General features: G+C 57.2%; 1 protein-coding gene across 1 annotated transcript in view; it reads right to left on the reverse strand.

Annotated features, from left to right (window-relative positions):
- LTBP4 (latent transforming growth factor beta binding protein 4) overlaps positions 1-17,681 on the reverse strand; it is a 92,720-nt gene that overhangs the window by 30,063 nt on the left and 44,976 nt on the right. Inside the window, exons 14-19 of the mRNA XM_072920882.1 lie at positions 14,823-14,948; positions 12,960-13,082; positions 9,837-9,968; positions 6,165-6,290; positions 2,815-3,062; positions 1,818-2,304 (exon numbers count right to left, since the gene is read on the reverse strand). Of these exons, the coding sequence (XP_072776983.1) occupies positions 1,818-2,304; positions 2,815-3,062; positions 6,165-6,290; positions 9,837-9,968; positions 12,960-13,082; positions 14,823-14,948 (1,242 nt within the window). The remainder of the gene's footprint in view (positions 1-1,817; positions 2,305-2,814; positions 3,063-6,164; positions 6,291-9,836; positions 9,969-12,959; positions 13,083-14,822; positions 14,949-17,681) is intronic.

The raw sequence follows: 17,681 nt of genomic DNA on the forward strand, positions 1-17,681 counted from the left end.
AAATCCACCCCAAATCCACCCCCAAAATCCACCCCAAATCCCACCCCAAATCCGCCCCAAATCCCCCCAAATCCACCCCAAATCCACCCCAAATCCCACCCCAAATCCCCCCAAATCCCCCCCAAATCCCACCCTAAATTCACCCCAAATCCCCCCCAAATGGACCCCAAACCCCACCCCAAATCCCCCCAAATTTACCCCAAAATCCCACCCCAAATCCACCCCAAATCTGCCCCAAATCCGCCCCAAATCCGCCCCAAACCAACCCAAAATCCCACCCCAAATCTACCCCAAATCCACCCCCAATCGACCCCAAATTCACCGCAAATAACCCCCAAAATCCGACCCAAATTCTGCCCCAAATCCACCCCAAATCCCACCCCAAATTCACTCCAAATTTACCCCAAAATCCAACCCCAAATCCCACCCCAAATCCACCCCAAATCCCCCCAAATCCCACCCCAAATCCCCCCAAATCCCCCTAAAAATCAACCCCAAATCCACCCCAAATCCCACCCCAAATCCCACCCCAAATCCACCCCAAATCTGCCCAAAATCCACCCCAAATCCCCCCCAAATCCCACCCCAAATAAACCCCAAACCCCACCCCAAAACTTTTTGGGGTGTCCCTCACCTGTGCCAGGTGTGGGGCAGAGCACCCCGGGGCACTCAGCCCCCCTAAATCCACCCCAAATCCCCCCAAATCCCCCCAAATCCCCCCCAAATGCCCCCCAAATCCACCCCAAATCCCCCAAATCTACCCCAAAATCCCCCCCAAACCGCACCCCAAAACTTTTTGGGGTGTCCTTTACCTGTGCCAGGTGTGGGGCAGAGCACCCCGGGGCACTCAGCCCCCCCAAATCCCCCCAAATCCACCCCAAATCCCCCCAAACCCCCCCAAATCCGCCCCAAATCCACCCCAAATCCACCCCAAATTCTACCCCAAAATCCCCCTGAAATCCACCCCAAATCCACCCTAAATCCCACCCCAAATCCCCCCCAAATCCACCCTAAACCCCCCCAAAATCCCCCCAAATCACCCCAAATCCCCCCCAAATCCCACCCCAAAGGTTTTGGGGTATCCCAGGGGTCCCAAACCCCACCCCAAAAGTTTTTGGGGTGTCCTTTACCTGTGCCAGGTGTGGGGCAGGGCACCCCGGGGCACTCAGCCCCCCCAAATCCACCCCAAATCCCCCCAAATCCCCCCCAAATCCCACCCCAAATCCCCCAAATCCCCCCCAAATCCACCCCAAATCCCCCCCAAATCCGCCCCAAATCCCCCCCAAATCCCCCCAAATCCGCCCCAAATCCCCCCAAATCCGCCCCAAATGCCCCCCAAATCCACTCAAAATCCCCCAAATCTACCCCAAAATCCCCCCCAAACCGCACCCCAAAACTTTTTGGGGTGTCCTTTACCTGTGCCAGGTGTGGGGCAGAGCACCCCGGGGCACTCAGCCCCCCTAAATCCACCCCAAATCCACCCCAAATTCCCCCCAATTCCCCAAATCCCCCCAAATCCCCCCAAATCCACCCCAAATCCACCCAAATCCCCAAAATCCACCCCAAATCCCCCCCAAACCGCACCCCAAAACTTTTTGGGGTGTCCTTTACCTGTGCCAGGTGTGGGGCAGAGCACCCCGGGGCACTCAGCCCCCCCAAATCCCCCCAAATCCCCCCAAAATCCCCCCCAAATCCCCCCAAATCCACCCCAAATCCCCCCCAAATCCACCCCAATCACCCCAAATCCCCCCCAAATCCCACCCCAAAAGTTTTTGGGGTATCCCAGGGGTCCCAAAACTTTTTGGGGTGTCTCTCACCTGTGCCAGGTGTGGGGCAGGGCACCCCGGGGCACTCAGCCCCCCAGGCCCACCCAAGGGTGCAGCAGCACTGCGGGTGGGTGACGTTGGGGGCCATGACCCCACAGGCCCGACTGAAACACGAGGAGACCCCAAAATCCCCCGGTGGGGTTTGGGGTGGGATTTGGGGGTTTTGGGGTCCGATTTGGGGTGTTTCGGGTCCAATTTGGGGGATTTGGGGTCCAATTTGGGGGATTTGGGGTGGGATTTGGGGGGGTTGGGGTCCGATTTGGGGGTTTTGAGGTCTGATTTGGGGTATTTGGGGTGGGATTTGGGGGTTTTGGGGTCCAATTTGGGGGTTTTGGGGTCCAATTTGGGGTATTTGGGGGATGATTTGGGGTATTTGGGGTGGGATTTGGGGTATTTGGGGTCTGTTTTGGGGTCCGATTTGGGGGTTTTGGGGTCTGATTTGGGGGTTTTGGGGGCTGATTTGGGGTATTTGGGGTGGGATTTGGGGTATTTGGGGTGGAATTTGGGGTATTTGGGGTCTGGTTTGGGGGATGATTTGGGGTATTTGGGGGGGAATTTGTGGGTCTTGGGGTCCGATTTGGGGTATTTGGGGTGGGATTTGGGGTCTGGTTTGGGGGTTTTGGTGGATTTGGGGTGTTTGGGGTCCGATTTGGGGTGTTTGGGGTCTGCTTTGGGGTCTGATTTGGGGGTCTTGGGGTCTGATTTGGGGTATTTGGGGTGGGATTTGGTCGATATTTGGGGGTATTTGGGGTGGGATTTGGTGGGGATTTGGGGGAATTTCGGGTATTTGGGGGGGAATTTGTGGGTCTTGGGGGCTGATTTGGGGTATTTGGGGTGGGATTTGGTCGATATTTGGGGGCATTTGGGGTATTTGGGGTGGGATTTGGAGTCGGATTTGGGGTAATTGGGGTGGGATTTGGGGGGGATTTGGGGGGTTCTGGTGGATTTGGGGTATTTGGGGTGGGATTTGGTCGATATTTGGGGGTATTTGGTCGATATTTGGGGGAATTTCGGGTGGGATTTGGTCGATATTTGGGGGAATTTGGAATATTTGGGGCGGGATTTGGGGTCGCTGTAGGATTTGGGGTGTCTGTGGGGTCGCGGGGGTCCCGCAGCGGCCCCGGACGGGATCGAATTCCTGTCGGGAATCGCGACAGAGGCACAAAAAGGAACCGGCGACGTTTTCACAGCGCTCCGCCCCACAGAGCCCCGGGAGGGTCCCACACTCGTCCACATCTGTGGGGTTTGGGATTTATGGGGTTTTTTTGGGGTTTGGGGTTTGGGGTTTGGGGTTTGGGGTTTGGGGTTTGGGGGATTTGGGGTTTTTTTGGGGTTTGGGGTTTGGGGTTTGGGGTTTGGGGTTTGGGGTTTGGGATTTGGGGTTTGGGGTTTGGGATTTGGGGTTTGGGGGATTTGGGGTTTGGGGTTTGGGGTTTGGGGTTTGGGGTTTGGGGTTTGGGGGATTTGGGGTTTGGGGTTTGGGGTTTGGGGTTTGGGGGATTTGGGGTTTGGGTTTGGGGTTTGGGGTTTGGGGTTTGGGGTTTGGGATTTGGGGTTTGGGGTTTGGGATTTGGGGTTTGGGGTTTGGGATTTGGGGTTTGGGATTTGGGGTTTGGGTTTGGGGTTTGGGATTTGGGGTTTGGGGTTTGGGGGATTTGGGGTTTGGGATTTGGGGTTTGGGGTTTGGGGGATTTGGGGTTTGGGGTTTGGGGTTTGGGGTTTGGGGTTTGGGGTTTGGGATTTGGGGTTTGGGGTTTGGGGTTTGGGGTTTGGGTTTGGGATTTGGGGTTTGGGGTTTGGGGTTTGGGGTTTGGGGTTTGGGGGATTTGGGATTTGGGGTTTGGGGGATTTGGGGTTTGGGGTTTGGGGTTTGGGGTTTGGGATTTGGGGTTTGGGGTTTGGGGTTTGGGGTTTGGGGTTTGGGGTTTGGGGTTTGGGATTTGGGGGTTGGGGTTTGGGGTTTGGGATTTGGGGGTTGGGGTTTGGGGGATTTGGGGTTTGGGGTTTGGGGTTTGGGGTTTGGGGTGTGGGGTTTGGGATTTATGGGGTTTGGGGTTTGGGATTTGGGGTTTGGGATTTGGGGTTTGGGGTTTGGGGTTTGGGGTTTGGGGTTTGGGGTTTGGGGGATTTGGGGTTTTTTTGGGGTTTGGGGGATTTGGGGTTTTTTTGGGGTTTGGGGTTTGGGGTTTGGGGTATTTGGGGTTTGGGGTTTGGGGTTTGGGGTTTGGGGTATTTGGGGTTTGGGGTTTGGGGTTTGGGGTTTGGGATTTGGGGTTTGGGGTTTGGGGTTTGGGGTTTGGGATTTGGGGGATTTGGGGTTTTTTTGGGGTTTGGGGTTTGGGGTGTGGGGTTTGGGGTTTGGGGTTTGGGGTTTGGGATTTGGGATTTGGGATTTGGGGTTTGGGGTTTGGGGTTTGGGGTTTGGGGTTTGGGATTTGGGGTTTGGGGTCTGGGGTTTGGGGTTTGGGGTTTGGGGTTTGGGATTTGGGGTTTGGGGTTTGGGGTTTGGGGTTTGGGGTTTGGGGTTTGGGGTTTGGGGGATTTGGGGTTTTTTTGCGGTTTGGGGTTTGGGGTTTGGGGTTTGGGGTGGGATTTGGGACACGGGGGTGGCATTTGGGTGTCCCCAAGGTGGCATTTGGGTGTCCCCAAGGTGGGATTTGGGTGTCCCCAAGGTGGGTGGCCGTGTCCCCAAGGCCCCGGAGTTTGGGATTTGGAGTTGGGGATTTGGGGATTTGGCATTTTGGGGTTTGGGGTTGGAAATTCGGGATTTGGGGTGGAAATTTGGGATTTGGGGTGGGAATGGGGACACGGGGGTGGCATTTGGGTGTCCCCAGGGTGGCATTTGGATGTCCCCAGGGTGGGTGGCCGTGTCCCCAAGGCCCTGGAGTTTGGGATTTGGAGTTGGGATTTGGGATTTGGCAGATTTGGGGTTTGGGGTTGGGGGAATTTGAGATTGGGGAATTTGGGATTGGGAATTTGGGGTTTGGGGTGGGAATTCGGTATTTGGGGTGGGAATGGGGACACGGGGGTGGCATTTGGGTGTCCCCAGGGTGACATTTGGATGTCCCCAAGGTTGGTGGCCGTACCCACGCAGTGGTGGCCGTGCCGGGCGGTCTCGTAGCCGGGGTGACAGGATTGGGATGGGATGGAAATTCGGGATTTGGGGTGGAAATGGTGACACAGGGATGGGAATTTGGGATTTGGGGTGGGAATGGGGACACGGGGGTGACATTTGGATGTCCCCAAGGTCGGTGGCCGTACCCACGCAGTGGTGGCCGTGCCGGGCGGTCTCGTAGCCGGGGTGGCAGGGATTGGGATGGGGTAGAAATTCGGGATTTGGGATGGGAATTCAGGATTTGGGGTGGGAATGGGGACACGGGGATGGGATTGGGGACACGGGGATGGGATCGGGGTGTCCCCAGGGTGGCATTTGGGTGTCCCCAAGGTGGCATTTGGATGTCCCCAAGGTTGGTGGCCGTACCCACGCAGTGGTGGCCGTGCCGGGCGGTCTCGTAGCCAGGGTGGCAGCGATTGGGATGGGGTGGAAATTCGGGATTTGGGGTGGGAATGGGGACACGGGGGTGGCATTTGGGTGTCCCCAAGGTGGCATTTGGGTGTCCCCAAGGTGGGTGGCCGTGTCCCCAAGGCCCCGGAGTTTGGGATTTGGAGTTGGGGATTTGGGATTTGGCAGATTCGGGATTTGGGGTTTGGAATTTGGGATTTGGGGTGGGAATGGGGACACGGGATGGGGACATGGGGACATGGGGACATGGAATGGGGACATGGGATGAGGACATGGAAATGGGGACATGGGGACATGGGATGGGGACATGGGGACATGGGGACATGGGGACATGGGGACATGGGGACATGGGATGGGGACATGGGATGGGGACATGGGGACATGGGAATGGTGACACGGGGATGGAAATGGGGACACAGGGATGGCATTTGGGTGTCCCCAAGGTGGCATTTGGATGTCCCCAAGGTTGGTGGCCGTACCCACGCAGTGGTGGCCGTGCCGGGCGGTCTCGTAGCCGGGGTCACAGGGATCAGGATGGGGTAAAAATTCGGGATTTGGGGTGGAAATGGGGACACAGGGATGGGATTTGGATGTCCCCAAGGTGGCATTTGGATGTCCCCAGGGTTGGTGGCCGTACCCACGCAGTGGTGGCCGTGCCGGGCGGTCTCGTAGCCGGGGTGGCAGGGATTGGGATGGGGTAGAAATTCGGGATTTGGGGTGGAAATTTGGGATTTGGGTGGGATTTGGGTGTCCCCAAGGTGGCATTTGGGTGTCCCCAGGGTTGGTGGCCGTGTCCCCAAGCCCGGTGGCCGTACCCACGCAGTGGTGGCCGTGCCGGGCGGTCTCGTAGCCGGGCTCGCAGGCGCACTGGAAGGAGCCGGGCAGGTTGCGGCACGTGGCGTGGGCGCCGCACAAGGTCCCGTTGGAGCACTCGTCCACGTCTGCCACCAGGTGGGACCAGAGGTTGGGGACATCCCTGAGGTTCTCGGCCACCCACGGGATGGACTTTGTCCCTCTGGGTCATCAGCCTGGTCCTCGTGTCCTCGTGTCCATCACTGTGTCCATCTGTCCATCCTGTGTCCATCTCTGTCCATCCCCATGTCCATCCCCATGTCCATCTGTCCATCCCAGTGTCCATCTCTGTCCCTGTGTCCATCCCCATGTCCATCCCCGTGTCCTTCTGTCCATCCCCGTGTCCATCTGTCCATCCCAGTGTCCATCCCCGTGTCCATCCCCGTGTCCATCCCTGTGTCCATCCTCATGTCCATCCCCGTGTCCATCTGTCCATCCCTGTGTCCATCCCTGTGTCCATCCCAGTGTCCATCCCCGTGTCCATCCCTGTGTCCATCCCAGTGTCCATCTGTCCATCCCTGTGTCCATCCCTGTGTCCATCCCCGTGTCCATCTGTCCATCCTCATGTCCATCTGTCCATCCCAGTGTCCATCTGTCCATCCTCATGTCCATCTGTCCATCTGTCCATCCCAGTGTCCATCTGTCCATCCCCATGTCCATCTGTCCATCTGTCCATCCCAGTGTCCATCTCTGTCCATCCCTGTGTCCATCTGTCCATCCTCATGTCCATCTCTGTCCCTGTGTCCATCTCTGTCCATCTGTCCATCCCCGTGTCCATCTGTCCATCCCCGTGTCCATCCCTGTGTCCATCCTGTGTCCATCTGTCCATCCCCGTGTCCATCCCTTTGTCCATCTGTCCATCCCTGTGTCCATCCCTGTGTCCATCCCTGTGTCCATCCCTGTGTCCATCCCCGTGTCCATCTGTCCATCCCCGTGTCCATCTGTCCATCCCAGTGTCCATCTGTCCATCCTCATGTCCATCCCCATGTCCATCCCCGTGTCCATCTCTGTCCATCCCTGTGTCCATCCCTGTGTCCATCTGTCCATCCCCGTGTCCATCCCTGTGTCCATCCCCGTGTCCATCCCCGTGTCCATCCCCGTGTCCATCTGTCCATCCCAGTGTCCATCTGTCCATCCCTGTGTCCATCCATGTGTCCATCTGTCCATCCCCGTGTCCATCTGTCCATCCCTGTGTCCATCCCTGTGTCCATCTGTCCATCCCTGTGTCCATCCCCGTGTCCATCCCTTTGTCCATCTGTCCATCCCCGTGTCCATCCCAGTGTCCATCTGTCCATCCCCGTGTCCATCCCCGTGTCCATCTGTCCATCCCCGTGTCCATCCCTGTGTCCATCCCCGTGTCCATCCCCGTGTCCATCCCTGTGTCCATCTGTCCATCCCTGTGTCCATCCCCGTGTCCATCCTGTGTCCATCTGTGTCCATCCCCGTGTCCATCCCCATGTCCATCCCTGTGTCCATCTGTCCATCCCCGTGTCCATCTGTCCATCCATGTGTCCATCCCTGTGTCCATCCCGTGTCCATCTGTCCATCCCTGTGTCCATCCCTTTGTCCATCTGTCCATCCCAGTGTCCATCTCTGTCCCTGTGTCCATCTGTCCATCCCTGTGTCCATCCCTGTGTCCATCTGTCCATCCCCGTGTCCATCTGTCCATCCCCATGTCCATCCCCATGTCCATCCCTGTGTCCATCTGTCCATCCTCATGTCCATCCCCATGTCCATCCCCGTGTCCATCTGTCCATCCCCGTGTCCATCCCTGTGTCCATCCCTGTGTCCATCCTGTGTCCATCCCTGTGTCCATCTGTCCATCCCCGTGTCCATCTGTCCATCCCCGTGTCCATCCCAGTGTCCATCTGTCCATCCCCGTGTCCATCCCTGTGTCCATCCATGTGTCCATCCCCGTGTCCATCCCCGTGTCCATCCCTTTGTCCATCCCTGTGTCCATCTGTCCATCCCAGTGTCCATCCCCGTGTCCATCTGTCCATCCCTCTGTCCATCCCCGTGTCCATCTGTCCATCCCCATGTCCATCCCCGTGTCCATCCCCGTGTCCATCTGTCCATCCCCGTGTCCATCCCTGTGTCCATCCCTGTGTCCATCTGTCCATCCCCGTGTCCATCCCTGTGTCCACCTGTCCATCTCGGTGTCCATCCCTGAGTCCATCCCCGTGTCCATCCCCGTGTCCATCCCTGTGTCCATCTGTCCATCCCCGTGTCCATCTCTGTCCCTGTGTCCATCTGTCCATCCAGTGTCCATCTGTCCATCCAGTGTCCATCTGTCCATCCCCGTGTCCATCCCTGTGTCCATCTGTCCATCCCCGTGTCCATCTCTGTCCATCTGTCCATCTCTGTGTCCATCTGTCCATCCCTGTGTCCATCCCTGTCCCAGTGTCCATCTGTCCATCCCAGTGTCCATCTGTCCATCCCTGTGTCCATCTGTCCATCCCCGTGTCCATCCCTGTGTCCATCCCCGTGTCCATCCCCGTGTCCATCCCCGTGTCCATCCCCGTGTCCATCTGTCCATCCTTGTGTCCATCTGTCCATCCCCGTGTCCATCTGTCCATCCCCGTGTCCATCCCTGTGTCCATCTGTCCATCCCTGTGTCCATCCCCGTGTCCATCCCTGTGTCCATCTGTCCATCCCCGTGTCCATCTGTCCATCCCAGTGTCCATCCCTGTGTCCATCCCCGTGTCCATCTGTCCATCTCCATGTCCATCCCTGTGTCCATCCCTGTGTCCATCCCTGTGTCCATCCCTGTGTCCATCCCTGTGTCCATCTGTCCATCCCAGTGTCCATCTCTGTCCATCCCAGTGTCCATCTGTCCATCCCCGTGTCCATCTGTCCATCCCCGTGTCCATCCCTGTGTCCATCACTGTGTCCATCTGTCCATCCTCATGTCCATCTCTGTCCATCTGTCCATCCCTGTGTCCATCTGTCCATCCCCGTGTCCATCCCTGTGTCCATCCCCGTGTCCATCCCTGTGTCCATCCTGTGTCCATCTGTCCATCTGTCCATCCCCGTGTCCATCCCTGTGTCCATCCCCGTGTCCATCCTGTGTCCATCTTTCCATCCCCGTGTCCATCTGTCCATCCCCGTGTCCATCCCCGTGTCCATCTGTCCATCCCTGTGTCCATCTGTCCATCAATCCCAAATCCCAAACCCCAAACCCCAAACCCCAAATCCCAAATCCCAAACCCCAAATCCTCCAAACCCCAAACCCCAAACCCCAAATCCCAAACCCCAAACCCCAAACCCCAAACCCCAAACCCCAAACCCCAAATCCCAAACCCCAAATCCCAAATCCCAAACCCCAAATCCCCCAAACCCCAAACCCCAAATCCCAAATCCCAAATCCCAAACCCCAAACCCCAAATCCCAAATCCCAAATCCCAATCCCAAATCCCAAATCCCAAATCCCAAATCCCTCACCGAGGCAGTCGCCGCCGTCTCCGGGCCGGAATCCCGGTTGGCACTCGGGATCAATCCCAAACCCCAAACCCCAAACCCCAAACCCCAAATCCCAAACCCCAAACCCCAAATCCCAAACCCCAAACCCCAAATCCCAAACCCCAAACCCCAAATCCCAAATCCCAATCCCAAATCCCAAATCCCAAATCCGTTACCGAGGCAGTCGCCGCCGTCTCCGGGCCGGAATCCCGGTTGGCACTCGGGGTCGCAGCGATACGATCCCGGAATGTTCCGGCACCGCTGCGCCCCACAGAGACCCGAACCGTACTCATGGCACTCGTCCACGTCTGGGGACATCGGGGACATGGGATGGGCACATGGGGACATTGATCCCATTGATCCCATCCCATTGATCCCATTGATCTCATTGATCCCATCCCATTGATCCCATATCATTGAGCCTATCCCATTGAGCCCATCCCACTGATCCCATTCCATTAATCCCATCCCATTGATCCCATCCTATTGATCCCATCCCATGGATCCCATCCCATGGATCCCATCCCATCCCATTGATTCCATTGATCCTATCCTATTGATCCCATCCCATTGATCACATCCCATTCATCCCATTGATCCCATTGATCTCATTGATCCCATCCCATTGATCCCATATCATTGAGCCTATCCCATTGAGCCCATCCCACTGATCCCATTCCATTAATCCCATCCCATTGATCCCATCCTATTGATCCCATCCCATGGATCCCATCCCATGGATCCCATCCCATCCCATTGATTCCATTGATCCTATCCTATTGATCCCATCCCATTGATCACATCCCATTCATCCCATTGATCCCATTGATCCCATTGATCCCACCAATCCCATCGATCCGATTGATCTCATCCCACATTCCCACCCCATATCCCTGAATCCCACCCCATATCCCACATCCCTGCCCCATATCCCAAATTCCCACCCCAAATCCCAAATCCCGCCCCACATCCCGAACCTTGGCCCCAATTCCCGCCCCACATCCTGAATCCCGGCCCCATTCCCACCCCACATCCCGAATCCCGGCCCCGTTCCTGCCCCATATCCCAAATTCCCACCCCATGGATCCCATCCCATTGAGCCCATCCCATTGATCCCATTGATCCCATTGATCCCATTGATCCCATCGATCCTATCCTATCCCATTGATCTCATTCCATTGAGCCCATCCCATTGATCCCCCTGATCCCATTGATCCCATCCCAGCCCATCCCATCCCATTGATCCCATTTCATTGATCCCATCCCATTGAGCCCATCCCATTGATCCCATCCCATCGATCCCATTTCATTAATCCCATCCCATTGAGCCCATCCCATGGATCCCATCCCATTGATCCCATTGATCCCATTGATTCCATGGATTGCATTGACCCATCCCATCCCATCCCATTGATCTCATTGATCCCATTGAGCCCATCCCAGCCCATCCCATCCCATTGATCCCATCCCATTGATCCCATCCCATTGATCCCATTGATCCCACTGATCCCATTGATCCCATCCCATCCCATTGATCCCATCCCATCTCATCCCATCCCATTGATCCCATCTCATTGAGCCCATCCCACTGATCCCATTCCATTAATCCCATCCCATCCCATTGATCCCATTGATCCTATCCCATCCCATCCCATCCCATCCCATCCCATCCCATCCCATCCCATCCCATCCCATCCCATCCCATCCCATCCCATCCCATCCCATCCCATCCCATCCCATCCCATCCCATCCCATTGATCCCATTGATCCCATTGATCCCATCCCATTGATTCCATCTCATTGATCCCATCCCATTGATCCCATTGATCCCATTCCATTGATCCCATCCCATTGATCCCATCCCATGGATCCCATCTCATAGATCCCATTGATCCCATCCCATTCATCCCATTGATCCCATTGATCCCATTGATCCCATTGATCCTATCCTATCCCATTGATCTCATCCCATTGATCCCATCCCATTGATTCCATCTCATTGATCCCATCCCATTGATCCCATTGCATTGATCCCATCTCATGAATCCCATTCCATTGATCCCATTGATCCCATCCCATTGATCCCATCCCATTGATCGCATTGATCCCATCCATTGATACCATTGATCCCATCCCAAATTCCCACCCCATATCCCAAATCCCCACCCCATATCCCAAATCCCGTCCCACATCCCTCACCCCGACACTCGCTCTGCGCGTCGTCGGTGCGGAACCCAAATTCCCACCCCATATCCCAAATTCCCACCCCATATCCCAAATTCCCACCCCATATCCCAAATTCCCACCCCATATCCCAAATTCCCGCCCCACATCCCAAATTCCCACCCAATGAATCCCATCCCATTGATCCCATTGATCCCATTGATCCCATTGATCCCATTGATCCCATTGATCCCATGCTATTGATCCCATTCCATTGATCTCATTGATCCCATCTCATTGAGCCCATCATATTGATCCCATCACATTGATCCCATTGATCCCATCCCATCTCATCCCATCCCATCCCATTGATCCCATTGATCTCATTGATCCCATTGATCCCATCCCATTGATCTCATTCCATTGAGCCCATCCCACTGATCCCATTCCATTGATCCCATCCCATCCCATTGATCCCATTGATCCCACCCCATCTCATTGATCCCATCCCACTGATCCCATTCCATTAATTCCATCCCATCCCATTGATTCCATTGATCCCATTGATCCCATCCCATTGATCCCATTGATCCCATTAATCCCATTGATCCCATTGATCCCATTGATCCCATCCCATCCCATTGATCCCAATACCATCTCATTGATCCCATCCCATGGATCCCATCCCATGGATCACATTGATCCCATCAATCCCACCGATCCCATTGATCCCATCCCATTGATCCCATCCCATTGATCCCATTGATCCCATTGATCCCATTGATCCCATCTGATCCCATTGATCCCATCCCATCCCATTGATCCCATTGATCTCATTGATCCCATCCCACTGATCCCATTCCATTAATCCCATCCCATTGATCCCATTCCATTGATCCCATCCCACTGATCCCATTGATCTCATTGATCCCATCCCATTGATTCCATCGATCCAATCGATCCCATTGATTCCATCGATCCCATCGATCCCATTGATTCCATCGATCCCATCGATCCCATTGATCCCATTGATCCCATCGCATTGATCCCATCCTATTGATCCCATACTATGGATCCCATTGATCCCATCCCAAATCCCCACCCCACATCCCGAATCCCGCCCCACATCCCCTCACCGCGGCACTCTGTCTGCGCGTCGTCGGTGCGGAACCCGGCCGGGCACCGGCACTGGAAGGAGCCGTCGGTGTTGAGGCAGCGGCCGCCGGCACAGACGGACCCGACACGGCACTCGTCCACATCTGTGGGGTTTGGGGTCGGGGTTTGGGTTTGGGGTTTGGGGTTTGGGGTTTGGGGTTTGGGGTTTGGGGTTTGGGGTTTGGGGGTTGGGGTTTGGGGTTTGGGGTTTGGGGTTTGGGGTTTGGGGTTTGGGGTTTGGGGTCGGGGTTTGGGGTTTGGGGGATTTGGGGTTTGGGGTCGGGGTTTGGGGTTTGGGGTTTGGGGTTTGGGATTTGGGGTTTGGGATTTGGGATTTGGGGTTTGGGGTTTGGGGTTTGGGGTTTGGGGTTTGGGGTTTGGGGTTTGGGGTTTGGGTTTTGGGGTTTGGGGTTTGGGGTTTGGGGTTTGGGGTTTGGGGTTTGGGGTTTGGGGTTTGGGGTTTGGGGTTTGGGGAATGACTATGGTGACACCGGGACTGGGACAACCCTGGTGACACCAGGACTGGGACAACCCTGGTGACACCAGAACTGGGATGACCATGGTGACACTGGAACTGGGACGGTGACACCAGAACTGGGATGACCATGGTGACACCAGGACTGGGATGACCGTGGTGACATCAGGACTGGGACGGTGACACCGTGTCTGGGATGGTGACACCAGGACTGGGATGGTGACACCAGCACTAGGACAGTGACACCAGGACTGGAATGACCACGGTGGCACCGTGACTGGGATGATGACACCAGAACTGGGACGGTGACACCAGGACTGGGACAGTGACATCAGAACTGGGACAACCCTGGTGACACCAGGACTTAGATGACCATGGTGACACCAGGACTGGGACAACCCTGAGGACACCAGGACTGGAATGACCATGGTGACACCGGGACTGGGACGGTGACACCGGGACTGGGACGGTGACACCAGCACTGGGACAACCCTGGGGACACTGGAACTGGGACGATGACACCGGGACTGGAATGACCATGGTGACATCGGGACTGGGATGGTGACACCGGGACTGGGACAACCCTGGTGACACCGGGATGGTGACACCGGGACTGGGACGGTGACACCGGGACTGGGACGGTGACACCAGAACTGGGACAACCCTGGTGACACCAGGACTGGGATGACCATGGTGACACCGGGACTGGGACGGTGACACTGTGACTGGGATGACCACAGTGACACCGGGACTGGGACGGTGACACCGGGACTGGGACGGTGACACCAGAACTGGGACAACCGTGGTGACACCAGGACTGGAATGACCATGGTGACACCGGGACTGGGATGGTGACACCAGAACTGGGACAACCCTGGTGACACCAGGACTGGGACAGTGACACCAGAACTGGGACAACCCTGGTGACACCAGGACTGGGATGACCATGGTGACACCGGGACTGGGATGACCATGGTGACACCGGGACTGGAATGGTGACACCGGGACTGGGACGGTGACACCGGGACTGGGACAGTGACAACAGAACTGGGACAACCCCGGTGACACCAGGACTGGGATGACCATGGTGACACCGGGACTGGGACGGTGACACTGTGACTGGGATGACCACAGTGACACCGGGACTGGGACGGTGACACCGGGACTGGGATGGTGACACCAGAACTGGAATGGTGACACTGTGACCAGGACAACGACACCAGCACCAGAACAACCCTGGCGACACCAAAACTGGAGACACAAACCCCAAAACCCACCACCACCACCACCACCACCCCAAGGTGCCACCACCACCCGAAGGTGCCACCACCCCCCCGAGGTGCCACCACCGTCCCCACGTGTCACCCACCGGCGCAGGCGGTGCCGTCGGCGGTGGCGGCGTAACCGTCGGCGCAGAGGCAGCGGAAGGACCCGTCGGTGTTGACACATTCACCGCGAGGGAAACACCGGTCACCCTCCAGACACTCGTTGACATCTGTGGGGCCACCAGGAGGTCACCCAGGGGACATTGGGGACACCCAAGGGTGGTGGCCAGAGGAGTTATGGGGTCACCAAGACCCCCAAGTCATGGTGACCCCATAACAAAGTGACCACAGGTCATGGTCACGCCGTGGGGTGGTGGCCCCGAGATCTTGGGGACATCTGGGGGGACATTGGGGTCACCCAGGGGGACATTGGGCTCACCAAGGGGACATTGGGGACACCCAAGGGTGGTGGCCAGAGCAGTTATGGGGTCCCCAAGACCCCCAAGTCATGGTGACCCCATAACGGAGTGACCACAAGTCATGGTCACGCCGTGGGGTGGTGACCCCGAGACCTTGGGGACATCTGGGGGGACATTGGGGTCACCCAAGGGGACATTGGGGACACCCAAGGGTGGTGGCCAGAGGAGTTATGGGGTCTCTGAGACCCCCAAGTCATGGTGACCCCATAACAAAGTGACCACAGGTCATGGTCACGCCGTGGGGTGGTGACCCCATAACCTTGAGGACATCTGGGGGGACATTGGGGACACCCAAGGGTGGTGGCCAGAGGAGTTATGGGGTCCCCAAGACCCCCAAGTCATGGTGACCCCATAACAAAGTGACCCCAAGTCATGGTCATCCTGTGGGGTGGTGACCCCGAGACCTTGGGGACATCTGGGGGACACTGGGGGCACCCAAGGGTGGTGGCCAGAGGAGTTATGGGGTCTCCGAGACCCCCAAGTCATGGTGACCCCATAACAAAGTGACCCCAAGTCATGGTCACACCATGGGGTGGTGACCCCGAGACCTTGGGGACATCTGGGGGGACATTGGGGTCACCCAAGGGTGGTGGCCAGAGGAGTTATGGGGTCTCCAAGACCCCCAAGTCATGGTGACCCCATAACAAAGTGACCACAGGTCATGGTCATCCTGTGGGGTGGTGACCCCGAGACCTTGGGGACACCTGGGGGGACATTGGGGTCACCAGGGGGACATTGGGGACACCCAAGGGTGGTGGCCAGAGGAGTTATGGGGTCTCCAGGACCCCCAAGTCATGGTGACCCCATAACAAAGTGACCACAGGTCATGGTCACGCCGTGGGGTGGTGACCCCGAGACCTTGGGGACATCTGGGGGGACATTGGGGACACCCAAGGGTGGTGGCCAGAGGAGTTATGGGGTCACCAAGACCCCCAAGTCATGGTGACCCCATAACAAAGTGACCACAGGTCATGGTCACGCTGTGGGGTGGTGACCCCGAGACCTTGGGGACATCTGGGGGGACATTGGGGTCACCCAGGGGACATTGGGGGCACCCAAGGGTGGTGGCCACAGCAGTTATGGGGTCCCCAAGACCCCCAAGTCATGGTGACCCCATAACAAAGTGACCACAAGTCATGGTCATCCTGTGGGGTGGTGACCCCGAGACCTTGGGGACATCTGGGGGACATTGGGGTCACCCAGGGGACATTGGGGGCACCCAAGGGTGGTGGCCAGAGGAGTTATGGGGTCTCCAGGACCCCCAAGTCGTGGTGACCCCATAACAAAGTGACCACAGGTCATGGTCACGCCGTGGGGTGGTGACCCCGAGACCTTGGGGACATCTGGGAGGACATTGGGGTCACCAGGGGGACATTGGGGACACCCAAGGGTGGTGGCCAGAGGAGTTATGGGGTCCCCAGGACCCCCAAGTCATGGTGACCCCATAACGGAGTGACCACAAGTCATGGTCATCCTGTGGGGTGGTGACCCCGAGACCTTGGGGACATCTGGGGGGACATTGGGGACACCCAAGGGTGGTGGTCAGAGCAGTTATGGGGTCCCCAGGACCCCCAAGTCATGGTGACCCCATAACAAAGTGACCACAGGTCATGGTCACGCCGTGGGGTGGTGACCCCGAGACCTTGAGGACATCTGGGGGGCCACCAGGAGGTCACCCAGGGGGGCATTGGGGACACCCAAGGGTGGTGGACAGAGGAGTTATGGGGTCCCCAAGACCCCCAAGTCATGGTGACCCCATAATGGAGTGACCACAGGTCATGGTCATCCTGTGGGGTGGTGACCCCGAGACCTTGAGGACATCTGGGGGGACATTGGGGGCACCCAAGGGTGGTGGCCAGAGCAGTTATGGGGTCCCCAAGACCCCCAAGTCATGGTGACCCCATAACAAAGTGACCCCAAGTCATGGTCACACCATGGGGTGGTGACCCAGAGACCTTGGGGACATCTGGGGGGACATTGGGGGCACCCAAGGGTGGTGACCAGAGGAGTTATGGGGTCTCCAGGACCCCCAAGTCATGGTGACCCCATAACAAAGTGACCACAGGTCATGGTCACACTGTGGGGTGGTGACCCCGAGACCTTGGGGACATCTGGGGGGACATTGGGGGCACCCAAGGGGACATTGGGGACACCCAAGGGTGGTGGCCAGAGGAGTTATGGGGTCTCCGAGACCCCCAAGTCATGGTGACCCCATAACAAAGTGACCACAGGTCATGGTCACGCCATGGGGTGGTGACCCCGAGACCTTGGGGACATCTGGGGGACATCTGGGGGGACATTGGGGGCACCCAAGGGTGGTGGCCAGAGGAGTTATGGGGTCCCCAAGACCCCCAAGTCATGGTGACCCCATAACGGAGTGACCACAAGTCATGGTCACACCGTGGGGTGGTGACCCCGAGACCTTGGGGACATCTGGGGGGACATTGGGGTCACCAGGGGGACATTGGGGTCACCCAAGGGTGG

The sequence above is a fragment of the Taeniopygia guttata genome, chromosome 34, assembly GCF_048771995.1.
Source record: "Taeniopygia guttata chromosome 34, bTaeGut7.mat, whole genome shotgun sequence".
In the NCBI taxonomy this organism is placed as follows: Eukaryota; Metazoa; Chordata; class Aves; order Passeriformes; family Estrildidae; genus Taeniopygia; species Taeniopygia guttata.